The 19,059-nt window shown below is 38.3% G+C and overlaps 1 protein-coding gene across 1 annotated transcript in view; it reads right to left on the minus strand.

Moving 5' to 3' along the window:
• Nucleotides 1-7,748: 7,748 nt before the first annotated feature.
• The window catches only part of LOC102921242 (vomeronasal type-2 receptor 116-like), a 31,849-nt gene continuing 20,538 nt past the window's right edge, over nucleotides 7,749-19,059 (minus strand). Inside the window, exons 2-6 of the mRNA XM_076565782.1 lie at nucleotides 14,369-14,648; nucleotides 13,175-13,981; nucleotides 11,530-11,757; nucleotides 11,030-11,149; nucleotides 7,749-8,657 (exon numbers count right to left, since the gene is read on the minus strand). Coding sequence (XP_076421897.1) covers nucleotides 7,749-8,657; nucleotides 11,030-11,149; nucleotides 11,530-11,757; nucleotides 13,175-13,981; nucleotides 14,369-14,648 — 2,344 coding nt within the window. The remainder of the gene's footprint in view (nucleotides 8,658-11,029; nucleotides 11,150-11,529; nucleotides 11,758-13,174; nucleotides 13,982-14,368; nucleotides 14,649-19,059) is intronic.

The following is a 19,059-nucleotide window of genomic DNA, read 5'->3' on the forward strand; positions in this document are numbered from 1 at the left end:
CGCTACTGGTGTTATATTTAGGAAGTGATCTCCTATGCCAAGGCGTTCAAGACTATTTCCTACTTTTTCTTCTAGCAGGTTCAGAGTAGCTGGATTTATGTTGAGGTCTTTGATCCACTTGGACTTAAGTTTTGTGCACGGTGACAGATATGGATCTATTTGCAGCCTTCTACACGCTGATATCCAGTTATGCCAGCACCATTTGTTGAAGATGCTTTCTTTTTTCCATTGTACACTTTTGGCTTCTTTGTCAAAAATTATATGTCCATAGGTGTGTGGGTTAATGTCAGGGTCTTCAATTCGATTCCATTGGTCCACATGTCGGTTTTTATGCCAATACCAGGCTGTTTTTATTACTGTAGCTCTATAGTAGAGCTTGAAGTCGGGGATTGTGATGCCTCCAGAAGTTGTTTTATTGTACAGGTTTCTTTTAGCTATCCTGGGTTTTTTGTTTTTCCATATGAAGTTGAGTATTGTTCTTTCCAGATCTGTGAAGAATTGTGTTGGTATTTTGATGGGGATTGCATTGAATCTGTAAATTGCTTTTGGTAAGATTGCCATTTTTACTATGTTAACCCTGCCTATCCATGAGCATGGAAGATCTTTCCATTTTCTGAGATCTTCTTCAATTTCTTTTTTCAGGGACTTAAAGTTCTTGTCATATAGGTCCTTCACTTGCTTGGTTAGTGTTACCCCAAGGTATTTTATGTCATTTTTGGCTATTGTAAAGGGTGATGTATCTCTAATTGCCTTCTCAGCTTCTTTGTCCATTGTATATAGGAGGGCTACTGATTTTTTTGAGTTGATTTTGTATCCTGCTATGTTGCTGAAGGTGTTTATAAGCTTTATCAAATCCTGGGTGGAATCTTTGGGGTCACTCAAGTATACTATCATGTCGTCTGCAAATAGGGAAAGCTTGACTTCTTCCTTTCCAATTTGAATCCCCTTAATCTCCTTATGTTGTCTTATTGCTCTGGCTAGAACTTCAAGTACTATATTGAATAAGTATGGGGAGAGTGGACAGCCTTGTCTCGTTCCTGATTTTAGTGGAATTGCTTTGAGTTTCTCTCCATTTAATTTGATGTTGGCTGTTGGTTTGCTATATATTGCCTTTATTATGTTTAGGTATGTTCCCTGTATTCCTGATCGCTCCAAGACTTTTATCATGAAGGGGTGTTGGATTTTGTCAAATGCCTTTTCTGCATCTAGTGAGATGATCATGTGGTTTTTTTCTTTGAGTTTGTTTATATGGTGTATTACATTAATGGACTTTCGTATGTTGAACCACCCTTGCATCCCTGGGATGAAGCCTACTTGATCATGGTGGATAATTGTTCTGATGTGTTCTTGGAGTCTGTTTGCCAGTATTTTATTGAGTATTTTTGCATCAATGTTCATGAGGGAGATCGGTCTGTAGTTCTCTTTCTTTGTTGCATCCTTGTTTGGTTTAGGAATCAGGGTAATTGTAGCCTCATAGAAGGAGTTTGGTAATGTTCCTTCTGTTTCTATTATGTGGAACAATTTAGAGAGTATTGGTATTAACTCTTCTTTGAAGATCTGGTAGAATTCTGCGCTGAAACCATCTGGTCCTGGGCTTTTTTTGGTTGGGAGACCTTTAATGACTGTTTCTATTTCCTTAGGGGTTATTGGACTATTTAAATAGTTTATCTGGTCTTGATTAAACTTAGGTATGTGGTATCTATCCAGAAAAATGTCCATTTCTTTTAGGTTTTCCAGTTTTGTGGAGTAGAGGTTTTTGAAATATGACCTTATAATTCTCTGGATTTCCTCAATGTCTGTTGTTATGTCCCCCTTTTCATTTCTGATTTTGTTGATTTGGATTCTTTCTCTCTGTCTTTTGGTTAGTTTGGATAAGGGCTTGTCTATCTTGTTGATTTTCTCAAAGAACCAACTCTTTGTTTCATTAATTTTTTGTATTATTCTCTTAGTTTCTAATTTATTAATTTCACCTCTCACTTTGATAATTTCCTGGCGTCTATTCTTCCTGGGAGACTTTGCTTCTTCTTGTTCTAGAGCTTTCAGATGTGCTGTTAATTCACTAGTGTGCGATTTCTCCAACTTCTTTATGTGGGCATTTAGTGCTATGAATTTCCCTCTTAGCACTGCTTTCATAGTGTCCCATAAGTTTGGGTATGTGGTGTCTTCATTTTCATTGATCTCTAGGAAGTCTTTAATTTCTTTCTTTATTTCTTCCTTAACCCATTGGTGATTCAGTTGAGCATTATTCAGTTTCCATGAGGTTGTAGGTTTTCTGTAGTTTTTGTTGTTGTTGAAATCTAGCTTTAAACCATGGTGATCTGATAGAACACAGGAGGTTATTCTGATTGTTTTGTATCTGTTGAGATTTGCTTTGTGGCCAAGTATGTGGTCGATTTTAGAGAAAGTTCCATGGGGTGCTGAGAAGAAAGTATATTCTTTCTTGTTAGGATGGAATGTTCTGTAGATATCTATTAGGTCCAATTGGGTCATGACATCGGTTAAGTCCTTTATTTCTCTGTTAAGTTTCGATTTGGGAGATCTGTCCAGTGTTGAATGTGGGGTGTTGAGATCTCCCACTATTAATGTGTGGGGTTTTATATGTGGTTTAAGCTTTAGTAATGTTTCTTTTACATATGTGGGTGCCCTTATGTTTGGGGCATATATGTTCAGAATTGAAACTTCATCTTGGTCGATCTTTCCTGTGATGAGGATGTAATGTCCTTCTTGATCTCTTTTGATTGATTTTAGTTTGAAGTCTATTTTGTTGGATATCAGGATGGCTACCCCTGCTTGTTTCTTAAGACCATTTGATTGAAAAGTCTTTTCCCAGCCTTTTATTCTTAGGTAGTGTCTATCTTTGAATTTGAGATGAGTTTCTTGTATGCAGCAGAAGGATGGGTCCTGCTTTCGTATCCATTCTGTAAGTCTATGTCTTTTTATAGGTGAATTAAGTCCGTTGATATTAAGGGATATTAATGACCAGTGATTCTTCATCTCTGTTATTTTTGGTGGTAGTGTGTGTGTACTTCTCTTCTTTGGGGTTTACTGTTGTGGCTTTATCTATTGCCTGTGTTTTCAAGTGTGTATCTGACTTCCCTCGGTTGGAATTTTCCTTCTAGTGCTTTCTGTAGGGCTGGGTTTGTGGATAGGTATTGTTTAAATCTGGCTTTGTCTTCGAATGTCTTGTTCCTTCCGTCTATGATGATTGAAAGTTTTGCTGGGTATATTAGTCTGGGCTGACATCCATGGTCTCTTAGTGTCTGCATTACATCTGTCCAGGTCCTTCTGGCTTTCAAAGTCTCCATTGAGAAATCGGGTGTTATTCTGATGGGTTTACCTTTATAGGTCACTTGGCCTTTTTCCTTGGCTGCTCTTAATATTCTTTCTTTATTCTGTACATTTAGTTGTTTAATTATTATGTGTCGAGGGGACTTTTTTTGGGGGTCTAGTCTGTTTGGTGTTCTATAGGCTTCTTGTATCTTCATAGGCATTTCCTTCTTTAAGTTGGGAAAGTTTTCTTCTATAATTTTGTTGAATATATTTTCTGTGCCTTTGAGTTGGTATTCTTCACCTTCTTCTATCCCTATAATTCGTAAGTTTGGTCTTTTTATGGTGTCCCAGATTTCTTGGACATTTTGGTTCATGACTTTGTTGGCTTTAGTGTTTCCTTCGACTGATGGAACTATTTCTTCTACTGTATCTTCAATGCCAGAAATCCTCTCTTCCATCTCTTGCATTCTGTTGGTTATACTTGCATCCGAAGTTCCTGATCTTTTACTCAGGTTTTCTATTTCCAGCATTCCCTCTGTTTGTGTCTTTTTCATTTTTTCAATTTCCCTTTTCAGATCTTGGACTGTTTCCTTTGTTTGTTTCATTGCTTTTTCATGATTTTCTTTCAGTGCTTTATTGTTTTCTTCCAGGATTTTAATGTTTTCTTCCAGGACTTTATTGTTTTCTTCTAATTTGTTTGCCCTTTCCTCTAGTTGTTTACAGCGTTCTTCCAATTTTCTTGTCTTTTCCTCTACACAAGCCTCTACCTTCTTCATGAAGTTACTCATAAGGCTACTTTCTTCTGCTTCTTCCAATTTTTGGTGTTCAGGTCTAGATGTTGGAGGCGAGCTAGGTTCTGGTGATGCTGTATTGCTCTTCATTTTGCTGTATGTACTTCTGCTTTGACGTCTGCCCATCTCCTTGTGATTCCTTCTTGGTCTTATCAGTGGACTTGTTTCACAAAGAGCTGACAGACTCAGGAAGACTCTCTCTCTTGTCCAAAAGTGAGTTCTCTTGTCCAACTCTTTGGTCCAGAAGGGAAGTCAGGGGCAAGCTCTGGTCCAGAATGGCAGTCAGGGACAGGCTGGGAGCCGGGGGCCGGTCTCTAAGTCTCAGGAAGTGGGTGGGGTCTTGGGCAGATGGGCGTGGGGGCAGGGCGCGGAGACTGCAGGGGCTGCCGGGGGCTTGGAAATGGGGATCCCTCCCGGTGGGGCTAGAAGGGGAGCTGCCCGGTGGCCCGAACCTGGTGCCAAGTTGGGCAGGCCTCTCAGGAGTGGCTGGTGGCCAGGGATGGGGTCCTGGCCGGACCCAGGCACTCACCTCTGGTCCAGAAGGGAAGTCGTCAGGGGCAGGCTGGGAGCTGGGGGCCGGTCTCTAAGTCTCAGGAAGTGGGTGGGGTCTTGGGCAGATGGGCGTGGGGGCAGGGCGCAGAGACTGCAGGGGCTGCCAGGGGCTTGGAAATGGGGATCCCTCCCGGTGGGGCTAGAAGGGGAGCTGCCCGGTGGCCAGAACCCGGCGCCAGCTGGGCAGGTCCTCCCAGGGTGGCTGGTGGCCAGGGATGGGGTCCGGGCTAGACCCAGGCACTCACCTCTGGTCCAGAAGGGAAGTTGTCGGGGGTAGGCAGGGAGCTGGGGGCCGGTCTCTAAGTCTCAGGAAGTGGGTGGGGTCTTGGGCAGATGGACGTGGGGGCAGGGCGCGGAGACTGCAGGGGCTGCCGGGGGCTTGGAAATGGGGATCGCTCCCGGTGGGGCTAGAAGGGGAGCTGCCCGGTGGCCAGAACCCGGCGCCAAGCTGGGCAGGCCTCTCAGGAGTGGCTGGTGGCCAGGGATGGGGTCCTGGCTGGACCCAGGCACTCACCTCTGGTCAAGAAGGGAAGTCGTCTGGGGCAGGCTGGGAGCTGGGGGCCGGTCTCTAAGTCTCAGGAAGTGGGTGGGGTCTTGGCAGATGGGCATGGGGGCAGGGCGCGGAGACTGCAGGGGCTGCCGGGGGCTTGGAAATGGGGATCCCTCCCGGTGGGGCTAGAAGGGGAGCTGCCCGGTGGCCAGAACCCGGCGCCAAGCTGGGCAGGTCCTCCCGGGGTGGCTGGTGGCCAGGGATGGGGTCCTGGCTGGACCCAGGCACTCACCTCTGGTCCAGAAGGGAAGTCGTCCGTATTGTCACAATTTTGAAGTCATCATTCTTTACCATACATTTGCTTATAGACTGTTTACCTTGTTTACATGAACCCTTATTCCTCGGGTTATTTCGGTAGATAAGACTTATAGATTTATAGTCACCTATGCTTGTCATCTCTATAGTTATGTTAGTTAGGTTATCCAGATTTACAGATGCATAGGTCAGATGGACAGGTAATCTTCAAACACTTCATAGACCTAGAGAATACGGCATTTAAATAACTTAGAATTCTACTGAAGTGAGACACAATTGCTCCTGGCTGCACCAATTTGATCCTGAGAGAATGTTGGGCTTCTAAGACATTTCCATTTGGAAGTTTGTCTTCTTGGCACAAAATGGCCTACTGGGCAAAGAACTGCCCTTGCCTCAACTGCTGACAGTATGAATGGAATGCTGTCCTTTCTGGACAAGCAAGACACAAGGAAAGCAACCACTGTACTCTGTCAAGTCAGGGTAAGATGGTCTTTCAGAATTCCTGCTTCTGAAAATGGTCTGTTAGATACTATAAGCCTGTAGTCAATTTGAATGCACCAACAATGCTGAGAAACATTAGGTGACTGTCCAGGCTGCCAGCTGTCTCAGTCTACTCTTGCAAGATTCCCAAAAGTTGCTTGCATCCATCTACCATTTCTCAGGTACCACTATGTTCCTTCTCAGGTCTTTGATGGAATTGAAGACTTGAAGCTATAGTTATAACATATATATATATATATATATATATATATATATATATATATATATATATATATATTAGATAGAACATATTAAGTATTAGATTCAGGTTCTTTAGGATCGGACCCTTTTTGGAATGATCTTTGTAACATGCCATTTACCTATGCTCTATACTTCTCTGGATTTTAGTATGTGTTTCTTGCTTGATATTGTTCACATTGGTTGTAGTTCCATCTTATCTAGGTCATTATCCCTCATTATTCCTGGACAATATTTGATAACCATTCCTTTGTATATAGTCTTGTATTAGATTAGAACCTTCTTATTTAGACTAAAAGGGGAGATGTAGTGGGTAGCTATTCCAGCTTTGATCTGGAAATTTCAACCCCCATTGAGGCTTTGGCAACTGTCACGCCTACAAGGCAGGGCCATGGGAGGAGCCGAGAGAACAGAGATCTGGATGGGCCAGGCTGCTCTCTCTGTTCCTGGACCCTAGATGATGGATGTTGACCTAGCAGAGCTCCAGAGAACACCGCTGGACTTCAGTACACCTTCCCCAGACCCCATGACCTACCTTTCCCTTTTTTGTAAGTTACCCACTAAATAAATCTTCCTTTTATCTATGTGGAGTGGCCATAATAATTTTACCAATAGCCTTACAAAGATGTACTCTTTCTAAGAACTAGGAATTTGTCTTTTTCAATCATAAGCAGGTTTTTGTAGGTATCACAGATGAAATAGCCAAAATTTTCAAGAAAGCGTATTACAAAACACCTTTCCATTATCAGAATTTTAAATAATCCATTCTTATCTTTCATAATATTCCATGATGTTTTACAGTAAGGAGTTTTAAATAGATGTCCCATTTAGGTCTGAGCTGTTAGTCTGTTATTATCAGTGTTTTGTGCAGGTAAATGTCATTCCATTAACTATAGACTTTTACATGAATAAGCTTCTCTGATTTTGTTTGAGAAAAGGATAGGATTCTGACTGCCAACAGAAACATTTATAGAGTAAACGGACAGCATAGTCACATGCTGATATAAAAGAGTGTTTTACTATAGGTCCTAGAAACTTTCCAGCTATGATTTTTATGAGTATTACTATATAGGTAGTGAAATACTAACATGTGCAATATACCTCAAATCAAATTAAAAAGTAATTCGTTACCCCATAGATTCATCAGCTGTATCATCTTTAGATGGAGGATATATTACCTATTGTGTAAACATAAATATTTTTTCAATTTAACAAACATCTATATACTGTCCTTCTACTAATATATATTATGTAACTCAACAATGATACACAATTTCTACAAAGAAATGACAATAGAAGAGAAAATTCTTAAAACTAAGGGGCAATTTTAATTTATCAAACTATTAAGTTGACAAATATTAGAGAGAACAAGTATTAAAGATGAAGAAATGGCTCATCCCAAGGCTTTGACTCATGAAAACTGAGGGCCCAATCCCATGTTAGAAGTCTAGTATGAAGCTTATTTTCTACTATGGTACATGAAAACAAATCTCATATTTGACCTGAAATTTGATGAATAGTATAAGCTGTGTGTTCTTCTATACCTGTTTGTTACAGGAAATGCTAGTTAAATTCAATGAGAATTTTAAACTTTATTTAGCATGTGTGTCCCTAAACTTGTGAAAAGAATTTCTCTCAGGTTTTAACAAAATAATATAGCATTTTGGAGCAAAGATGCAAAGAAGTACCCCTGCACTGGAGGCCAAGATACAGAACACCTCCACTGCCACCATAGCCTTGCCCTTGGTGCTATGGTATACAGGAAGGAAGGTGATCCAGACACTACAGAACACCAGCATGCTAAATGTTAGGAATTTGGCTTCATTAAATGTGTCAGGCAAATTCCTGGCAAAGAAAGCTACAGTGAAACTTGCTAGAGCAATAGAACCCAAGTATCCCAGGACAGAGTAAAAGGCCATAACTGAACCTTTGTTGCAAATAATCAAAATATGGCCATGCTCAACATGCCCATCAGCATCAACAAATGGAGGAGAAGTACCCACCCAGATTCCACAGAGGATCAGTTGAATCATGGTGCATATTGGAATGATCAAATTAGATGTCCCTGATATTAGCAGCCACCTCATCATTTTACCTGGAACAGTGACCTTGAAGGCAAGTACTACTGTAATTGTCTTGGTCAAGACAGTAGAGACAGCAACAGTAAACACAACTGCAAATATGGTCTGCTGCATGATGCATGTGGCTCTATGTGGTTCTCCAATGAAAAGCAAGGAACAGAGACAACAACAGATGAGTGACAGCAGCAGGCAGTAGCTGAGAGCTCTGTTATTGGCCTTGACAATAGGAGTGTTTTGGTTCCTCAAAAAGACACCAAATATAGCAGCTGCAAAAGCAGAAAAGCACAGAGCCAAACAGGCCAGAGCCAACCCTATGGGATCTTCATAAGACAGAAATGTCACAATTTTTGAAAGGCAGTGAGTTCCTTCTGTATTGGCATATTGATCATCTGGACACTTCAAGCAATAATCCATGTCTGTTTAAGGAAAAATGTATCAACATGTTTAATATTTATCTATTATTCAAGTATATATCTATGCATCAGACATTTAGAATGTTTTATCAATGCAATAAAATGCATTAGGCAAGTGACCTTTCCTGTTGTCACAGGTGATATTTCAGTGTAGTAACTTATGAGAATTAATCTTGAATTTCAACTTCTATGAACCCCATGTGTGACTAAACAAACATAATTCTTTACAATTTTTACATATTCAACACATTCAGTGAGCTGAAATAAAACTGTAGGCTGTATGAAAATATATATTGCTTGTCATAAGAAAATACTTTGGAGTGCATAATTCATAGAATCATTTATTTATTATTCACAGTTCTATAGCCTGCTCAGTTCACTAACTCATTATTGCCTGGCTATCAGCCATATGATAAGACTAAAACACCCATGCCCTGATGTGGCTCCTTAGACATACACACTCTATTCAATCCATCTCTAGATTTAAATTTTCTTTTTTTTTCTTTTCTTTTTGGTTTTTTGAGACAGGGTTTCTCTTGTGTAGCTTTGTGCCTTTTCCTGGAACTCACTTGGTAGTCCAGGCTGGCCTCGAACTCACAGAGATCCGCCTGGCTCTGCCTCCAGAGTGCTGGGATTAAAGGCGTGCGCCACCACCACCCGGCCAAATTTTCTTTTAATAGAGCCAAGGAAAGCAGGGGATTTATGAACCAATTATGTCTGAAGACTACACATTAAAAATGTGACCCTATTTTTATGTTTCAATGTATGAATTTTTGCAGAGGGCTGTGGGAGTATATAGCAGGTGACAACTAGTGTTTGACAAGGCAACCAAGTAGACAGATAACTCCCAGATGGGGAGACCCATCTGGAAAAGCCATGGGGTTACTGGCTGTCAAAACTGGTTGTTCTCTGTCTGCAACTTTCTCATGTGCCACCATTATACCTCCCTGAAAGAACAGCTGTTCTTTATTATTATTATTTATTAAAAAATCACAAGCAAGGTAACTCTGCATCTCTCAAGGACATATATGTGACTTTAGTACTGGGCAGGGTAAAGATGATCCTCCATGTGCATTTTTGTTATTGTCACCATAATATAGGCAGGTTTCTTTCAATCTCATTGTCTCAACTGATTAGACTGACAAGTGAAGATATTTCTAGTGTTGTGTCTTTCCATCCAGGAAAGCACATTCTGTTTCAGTCATTTCCAACTTCTCCCAGTTTCCTCTAGGGCCTTATCTAAACTGACAGGCAGAATTTTTTTAAAATCAAGTTTTTAGAGATTTTACAATTATTCAGAGTTTTAAAATGCTATATTTTCAAACTTTTTCTTATACTCATGAAAGAGTAAGCATAACAACATGTTTCTTTGTAGAATTTCCTGGTACAATCAGCACTATGACAATAAATGATACTCTCAATTTGTATTTGATTTTCCTGCCATAGTTTCATCCAAGAATTTAATATTGTTTCTGTATACAATATGCCAATAAAATATTTTATTTATTTGCATTATTCACTGTGATCTTTAACCACAAATGTTGGAATTTCAGTACAAATTTCTTCATCTGAAATCCACACCCTTACCAAATTTCCAATTTTCCAATGTTCAAACCATTATTCCCCAGTTTCACACTGATCTGAGGATGAAATAAATCTATGTTTATATTTTTCTATATTTCATTACTCCAATGGAAGGTATTTCCATTCATTAATTGCTTGGTACATTAAAATTAACTTTACTTTCACAGATTCCATTGGAATTATATCCTAATGAATATATTACCACATATTCAATCCAAATGGTCCATGTATATACTAATTTCCCAATATTATAATGAAAGCATTAATTCATATTTCTATATGTGGATTTCTAAATTTCACAGTGAACCAAAATACAATTGTAAATACATCCTACTGAGTGACAACATCATATTCCATAGCTCACATTACAAAACACATATTTCTCAAAAAGAATGAAGCATCCCTGAGTATCTACACCTTGTCACAGAGGTCATGACTCCAAAATCAAAGGCGTTCATTCTCATGTCTTGAGAAAGACAAAAAATAGATACAATGTATTCCTAAATCCTGAATTCTGAGCTGAGGATAAATGCTATAGTTTAATATTCTAAAACAGTTTGTAGAATAAACTATTATGTGCAATGATTCCACATGGAGTCAAAACTACAAGTTGAGAAAGAGATATATGTGTGTGTGTATGTGTGTGTTATTACAAGAAGCAGAGTTATTGGTTTTTTTAGTTTAAAGATAATATTAAACTTTTAATTTCCAATAAAGACTTCTCTGTGAATTATACAATAATTGGAGAAATTAATTAATCCAGTGAAACTTTTAGTAAAATGTGTACTTATCTGTCATGTTGGAAATTTCATTCTCTGGACAGGGGGTACAGTCAAAGCAACAGACAGCCTGTCCATCTTGAAGGGATTTTCTAAATCCTGGACTGCAAGATGTACTGCATATTGAAGGTGGAGTCTATGAAAAAACACACATGAATTAGCAATTTAGTTATTGGGCAAAAGATACAGGGACTTAGAACATCACGATATTGTAAAAACTCCTTTTACAAACACAGATTAAATTGTAATGCATCATTTAATTGTAGGTTGAGATATTTATTCTGAAGTTTTTGATTTGTATGTTATAAAGTATCCATTTTATATATGCATGTACATGCACATGTACAAGCATATTTGTCTATAAAACTCTTAGAAAGATAGCAAATCATGAAAGGAAATTTAGGTTCATGAATAAATGGCTAAACATTAATGCATATCCCCTCAAGAAAAACAAGACCATCAAAAGATTAAGTTTCTTCTGTTACATGTGGAGTATTAAATTTAAGTCTAACATACCTGTCTAATATCTGTAGCCCACTCTATCATTTCATCAGACATATGCAATTGTTGTGGATGTGGCAAGTATTGGGAAAACTTGCCTATTTTCACCTTAAGTCCAAAACTTTGTAGAAAATTTCCAGTGAAGAAAATGTCATACTCTGTATCCAGGTTGGCTTTCTTATTCATGTTCACTAAGTCTCCAGCAGGATTTACAAATTGGATGTTCTTCAGGAAAGGGACAACCTAAAACACATTTATTATTTTAGTTTGAACTATGCCTATGCATCAGGACAGAAAATATGAAATGTAGATTTCCTCTGATTTTCAATTGTATACTTAACTTAATAAAAGGAGATAAAAATTCATGTAGAAGTAAAATACCATTATTAAGATTTAAACATATCAGTTTTTAACTAACATTAATGCTCCAAAAAAATACACAATTAATGATATGCTCCACTTCTTCCTGCTATCAATATTATCTTATAGCAGCTAAAGTTGAGGTCCCAGGTCAGTGGAAGAAAGACTTAATTTCAGTTGGGAACTATTTTTACACTGATAACCAACAGTTGCACCACTTAAATTACCAGGCATTTTCTTGGTTCTATTTAAATAATGTTTAGACAAATACACAAATAATATAATGCATGAAAATAAATTATTTAAAAAAAAAGATTTCCTTTGCCAGGCAGTGGTGGCACATGCCTTTAATCCCAGTACTCATGAGGCAGAGGCAGACAGATCTCTGTGAGTTCAAGGCCTGCGTTATCTGCAGAACAAGTTCCAGGACAGGCTCCAAAACTACACAAAGAAACCCTGTCTCAAAAAACCAAGACAAAAAAAAAATTCCCAAGAGAGCCCAAAGTGTTTTTTCCCAGCTATTAAATACATGATATTTCTATATGGTAGTCATAGTCTGGACAATATTATTGGCTTCAACTGTCAAATGCTGCCTTTATAAGGGTTTCTATTTTTTTGTGAAGAGACACTATGACCAAGGCAACTCTTTTAAAGAAAAACATTTAATTGGGCCTAGCTTACAGTTCAGAAGTTTAGTCTATTATCATCATGGCAGATAGCATGCAGGCAGGCATGGTGCTGGAAAAGGAGCTGAGAGTTCTACCTCTTGATCTACAGGTAACAGGAAGTGAAATGAGTGCCACATTGTGCATAGTTTGAACATAGGAGAACTCAAAGCCCATCCCCACCGTTATCCACTTCCTCTAACAAGGCCAGAACTACTCCAACAAAGCCACACCTCCTAATAGTGTTAGTCTCCATGGGGGCCATTTTCTTTCAATCCATGGTACTGACTTCTTTGCCAGTGTTGGCTGGATCATAATTTATACCACTAATGTGCTTTGCCTTAAAGGCCACAAGAGACTAGAAAAATCAACCAGTTTGGGAGAAATGTTCTTAGATACATGGTTTTAGAATCAATTGTTGATTTTAAGAAGTTCATTTCAAAGACTTCATTGAACATTGTATTATTCAAGTTGTTTCTATTTTTTAATACTGAACATCATTAATATATGCTGCTTAATTCTTTCTTGAGTATTCATGAACAATTTCCTTATCTGTATCAGATGTTTATCATGGATACATTGTTATCTATGGCCATAGTGTCTTTTGGGTATCTATTTAAATAAAGACACATTACCTGCAAGGAGTCAAATTCCAGTCCCTTCCCAGTATTCTTTGACCATGTATCTACTTGCTGCAAAAGTAACCCATGGAGTGAATGGGCCACAGCATACACAGCATTGTATAGATTGTAACTTGTGTCACTCATGGACATTTCAAACTGGTACCGGGATAACCACTCTGGTAGCATTTTTTCTGAACAATTTTTCAGTTTCTTACAATTAGATGATGACAAAGAACAATTAAAATATAGCCACCACAATTTAGCAAGAGAAACAGTATTACTGTAGTTTGAAGGGTTCACTGTCTGAATAAATTTTTTAAAGCCAGCTATCTCAGAATAATGATGTGAAAAGCTGAGAGTCCCATGTAAGGAGTTGAAGAGCAATTTTCCATTACTTGTAATCATATCCCATTGTGAGGTAGTGACCCAGATTCTCTGAATGTTTACAAACTGCCATAGTCTTAAGTTCACTTGCAGATGAGAGTCTTTGTCTCCATATATGACAACAACTTTTGTTGTAGACATCATGATCTGATTGTAATATACATAAATATTTTTAAAGAATAATTTTATGTCATATGTGATAATAGTTACAAATGCTAAACAGATGCCACTTCTTTGCATTTCTTCTCTCAATTCAGAGGCAAATTGAAGTCCTAGGTCATCATCTGAAATGATCAGTCCCACCCACTGCCAGCTGAAATAGATCACCAAAGATACCATGGCAGCAGCCACAGATGTATCCTTGATACCCATCTGGTACAGAAAAGGAAAGTGTTCATGGTTACTCAGGAGAGGATGAAATGGCCCATAGTAGAGCTGTAAGACATTAAAAAATTTTAAAAAATCCTTTAAGAAGATCAAGTACACAAATATGAGTATATGTTTCACAAAAATCTGGCCTTATTGGAAAATTGTTATTCATCATATTAAATATTCATTAAAATCCAATTTTTATTATTTTTCTTAATAAGAAGAGTTACACTTATTCTTCCAGCAAAATACTTTATGCTACAGATGTCTCTCTGTTCTATTTTCCATAAGATTCTCTCATGTACTCTTTAGAAGATTTGAGCACTTATGCTTGGAACTTTATAGGCAAGAATAGACATAAATTCATTTTCTACCTTTCAATCTAACAAGGAACTAAGAAAACTAGAATGAAAATAGACAGTGTTTCATGAAATCTAAATCAGCCCACCTCACCTCTGGAATTCTGGAAATGTACAGGATTGGTCCAAGCATGGCAGATGGCAACCACATTGGTCCTGTAAGTATCACTAAGTATTTCCTCTGGTTTCTACAGTGGTAGTTAGGAAAATAATCACCCCTTTTTGAGGATAAACTGATTTTACCTCGATCAGACAAAAGTTTACATTCAACTTTAACTAGTAGGGAAATATTGGGCAAAACATGAGGGTTTCCATTGATTTCTTCAATGGCAAAATAAAGAGATAAAATCATGTGGATGTTCTTAGTTGTCAACCTGAAACAACAGATCACAGTGATTGTTAGAGGTTATGTTCTAATGTGATAATCTAGAATCACTCTCAATATAAATTATATACTGAATCCTTAGTGGTTTTCTTTGTTCTTTAATTTTTTTTCCATCACAGGCAATTTATTTTGTTCTATTCATTCACAGTTAATACAGAAAATACTTGGAAACATTTCCATATAATGTTTGACACAGAAATCATTAAATAGGAGTATACAATGTTGACAGGAGGCAGTACATTTATAATTTATAACCCCAAATGTATTTATAAATTAGAAATGGAAAGATCTACAAATGAAATTATGAAGGTTCACCAAAGTCATTTAATCTGCCAGTTTCTCATTCATTTTTATGTCTTAATAATATCCTATTGTATGAATAAACCACATTTTATTTCCCTCCAGTATTTGATAGCTATTTGAGTTGTTTTAACTTTTTTACTATTAGCAACACACTGCTGTAAACCTTCATGTACATGTTTCATAGGTGCACATTTTCAGTAGTTTGGGGATATATTCATAAGGGTAGAATTGTTGCGTAACAGAGTAACAATGTTTTGCATTTTGGCCAACCACCAAACTGTTTTGCCAAAGTGGCACACCATTTTACAATCTCACCAAATCCTTGTTTTTAAGGCTCTGACTTTTGTACAAAAGCATTCAATCATTCTGTCAGACCAAACCAGGAAAAGTAAGCTATAGTTCAGAGCTGTTCTATTCCATTTACTATGCAAAGCCATTCTTGGCGTTTGCAACTCTCAACCCTTTTGAGTATTCTTGCAGTGTTCACCATTTCCTCCACCACTTTTTTTTTCTTCTTTTTTTCTGGTTTATTTCTATCTATTACAAATGTATAAAAAATCCTCCATCAACGCTGCTGATAGCAGCAGAACCTTGAGAAATATACCTTTGGTTTGCCTCAGAAAAGGAACACATATTGCACTGTAAAGTTTATAAAATTGGCGCAAAACATTGTGATAATGTTACAATACCAGTTTTAAGAGTTCAGTGACTAATGGGGAGCCGATGGGATACATTCAGAACTGTGAAAGCGATCTCACTTAGCCAGCTGTACACGTACACTGTAAATCTACATTCAGATCATTTCTGAACAAAGACTATCATCTCAGTTTATCTGTTGAGGTCAACCAGGAAACCCTAGAATATATCTTGATTTTTGCAAAAAACAAAATAGGGGGAGGGGTTTCTTCAGCATTTCAGTCCACGAGTAACAGTATCCTAACAGGCAAAGTGTTCTCTAACTGTCAACATAGAATGAACTGCTGCTGGAGGTCAACTTGGGCTTTAATTTGCATTAGCACTTACATGCATAGTAGTCCAAGTTGTTGACCTCATGACTTTAAAAAGTAACTCTAAAAAAGTAAAGTGGCCCTTCTTGGAAGACTAAAGAAAGACATCCAGCCACAGTTGTAAAATGTCTCATCAAAACAATATACCCTTTTATGAATTATGCCTCAATTAAAAAAAAAAGTAGCCCCAAATAAGAAGCAGCTCTGAAAAAGAAAATATAACACAAGGTGAATACAGGTTCAAAAATAATTAAGATACATTTTCTTAAGGCTACCTAGAATTAGGCTTTAAATAATTCTACCATTTCAAGTTTACCAGTAGTTACTAGATACCTATTTACAAACAAGATGTTCACCTTTTTTGTTCCTTTATCAAGAGAAAAATCTACCTTCAGACTATGAGGGTGGTGATGGGGAGGGACTAGAAAACAAGATTCAAATAATCCCATGCAAATATCACATTTTTCAAATGGAAGAACTCCAAACTGCACTAGAAGTTCCAATCACTAAGACACTTTCCATTGAAATGATTTAAGAACAACTACATGGCACCAAGATTTAGGCCTAATATAGGCCTGACAACCAAGTCCTTGTTTTCTAGAAGAAAGGCCTCAAAAGTCCCACTCAATTCCACATAACAATACTTCAAAGATCAATTAGGTTTTCCTTTCCTTAATATTTTTGTTTTTGACTTCTAATCTTAAAGACTAGATTAAAACTTAGCTCATTTCCCAGAAGGCATTGCTTCCCTTTGCTCTATGGAAGAGTCCACCAAGACCTCTTCCTCAAAACCATTTAGCCCCCAACCTCCAGCCTGTGCTTGTGATGCATCTTTCTCAACATCCTGAAAAGGTAATGTAGGTAAAATATGCTCATAAACATTAGAACTAGTTGTTAGAAAGACATAGCTAGCTTTATAATTTAAATTTTAAAACATAAATACTTGCAGCTTGATCTGCACTGACAATGATTGTCGAAGCCTGGAATTCAACATTTACAAATTCTCATTCACACACACAAAACACACTATTATCACACAACTTGTGTTTTGAGAGAATCTTCTGCTTTTTAAATCTTTGGCCTCCCAGTCAATCCCAAGTTCAACCAACTTTTCCGAGTTCTGGTAGTTACCTGGACCACTGAGGCATTGCCACAAGACTTCTTCTCTTTTGAAATATCCTTTTTCTCTAGATATTAGGATAGCTACACCAGCTTGTTTCTTCTGTGGTGTATGTTGGTGTGGGATTATCTATTGCTTGATTTTTTCATGGATGAGTTTAGCTTCTTTGGGTTGAATTTTCCCTTCTAGTGCTTTCTGTAGGGCTGGGTTTGTAGACAGGTATTGATTAAATCTGGTTTTATCCTGGAATATTTTGTTTACTCCGCCTATGGTGATTAAGAGTTTTGCTGGGTATAATAGTCTGGGTTGGCATCCGTGGTCTCTTAATGTCTGCATGAGATTTGTGCATGATCTTCTAGCTTTCATAGTCTCTATTGAGTAGTCTGGTGTTATTCTGATGGGTTTACCTTTATATGTTACCTGGTCTTTTTCCTTTGTGGCTCTTAATATTTTTTCTTTGTTCTGTGTGTTTAGTGTTTTGATTATTATGTGGCGAGGGGACTTTGTTTTTGGATCCAGCCTATTCGGTGTTCTGTAAGCTTCTTGTATCTTCATAGGTATTTCTTTCTTTAGGTTAGGAAAGTTTTCTTCTATGATTTTGTTGAATATATTTTCTGTGCCTTTGAGTTGGTATTCTCCTTCTTCTATCCCTATTTTTCTTAGGTTTGGTCTTTTCATAGTGTCCCAAATTTCCTGGACGTTTTGTGTTACGACTTTTTTGTCTTTAGTGTTTTCTTTGACTGACAAATCTATTTTCTCTATTGTGTCTTCAGTGTCAGAGATTCTCTGTTCCATCTCTTGCAATCGTTTGGTTATTTTTGTTTCTGTAGTTCCTGTTCGTTTAGTCAGGATTTCTATTTCCAGCATTCCCTCAGCATGTGTTTTCTTTATTGTCTCAAATTCATTTTTCAGATCTTGGAATGATTCTTTCATCTGTTTAATTGCTTTTTCTTGGCTTTCTTTGATTTCTTCCCATTTTTTGTTCGTTTTTTCTTCCATTTCTTTAAGGGAGATTTTTATTTCCTCTTTAATGGAGTTTTTCATTTCCTCTTTAAGGGAAGTTTTTATTTCCTCTTTAAGGTAGTTTTTCATTTCCTCTTTAAGGAAAGTTTTTATTTCCTCATTGAGGGAATGTTTTATTTCTTCTTTAAGGGCCTTATCATCTTCTTAAAGTCATTTTTAGGGTTGATTTCTTCTGTTTCTTCTGTCATGGTATGTTTAGGTCTTGCAGGTGTAGAATCACTAGGTTCTGATGTTGCCATATAGGTCTTTATGTTGTTGCCTGTAGTTTTGCACTGGTGTCTACTCATCTTTTCCTCTGTGCAGTGCAGATGGTGTCTGTGTCTGAGAGTGCCTCTCTTGTTCTAATTTTTAGTCTTGGTTTAGTAGGTGTTCTTGGTTAAATTGGAGCTATTGGGCTGTTTCTTCAGGGACAGCTGATTTCAATCGGTGAATTATATACTTATGATTCTGGTGATCTGGTTTAGTGGCTGGGTAGCGCCTTCTTCTGTGTTCCCAGGTCACGTTTTGTTCATTTGTCAACTCCTCAGCTGATCTTGTTTCTTCAGACTTCAAACTGTAGGCATCTGAATCCTCTCCCAGATGGGTTTCAGCTGAGCAGGGTAGTCTCACCAACACCTCCAAGTTGTTAGGTTTCACAGGATCAGCAGTTGGGCCCTGGGTTGTCCCCAGACGGAGTGCCCAGACTCTCCCTGGTTCCGACCCACGGAGGTAGCTTCTTCCCCAGGTGTTGGGGCTAGGAGCCTCCCCGTTCCAAGCTGCGTCCGCCTCTCTCCGAACCTGGGCCTGTCCAACCCTGTGGCCCGCCGCCACAGGCCCACCTGCATCCACTTGTCTCCGCTGCCGGGCCTGTATGTCCCTGTCAGCTGCTGCTGGGTCTGTCTGCCTCTGCAGGCAGCCAACAGGCCTGTATGTTGTTGCCGGCTGCCACCGCAGGCCTACCTACCTCT

Source organism: Peromyscus maniculatus, chromosome 1 (assembly GCF_049852395.1).
Source record: "Peromyscus maniculatus bairdii isolate BWxNUB_F1_BW_parent chromosome 1, HU_Pman_BW_mat_3.1, whole genome shotgun sequence".
Lineage (NCBI taxonomy): Eukaryota > Metazoa > Chordata > Mammalia > Rodentia > Cricetidae > Peromyscus > Peromyscus maniculatus.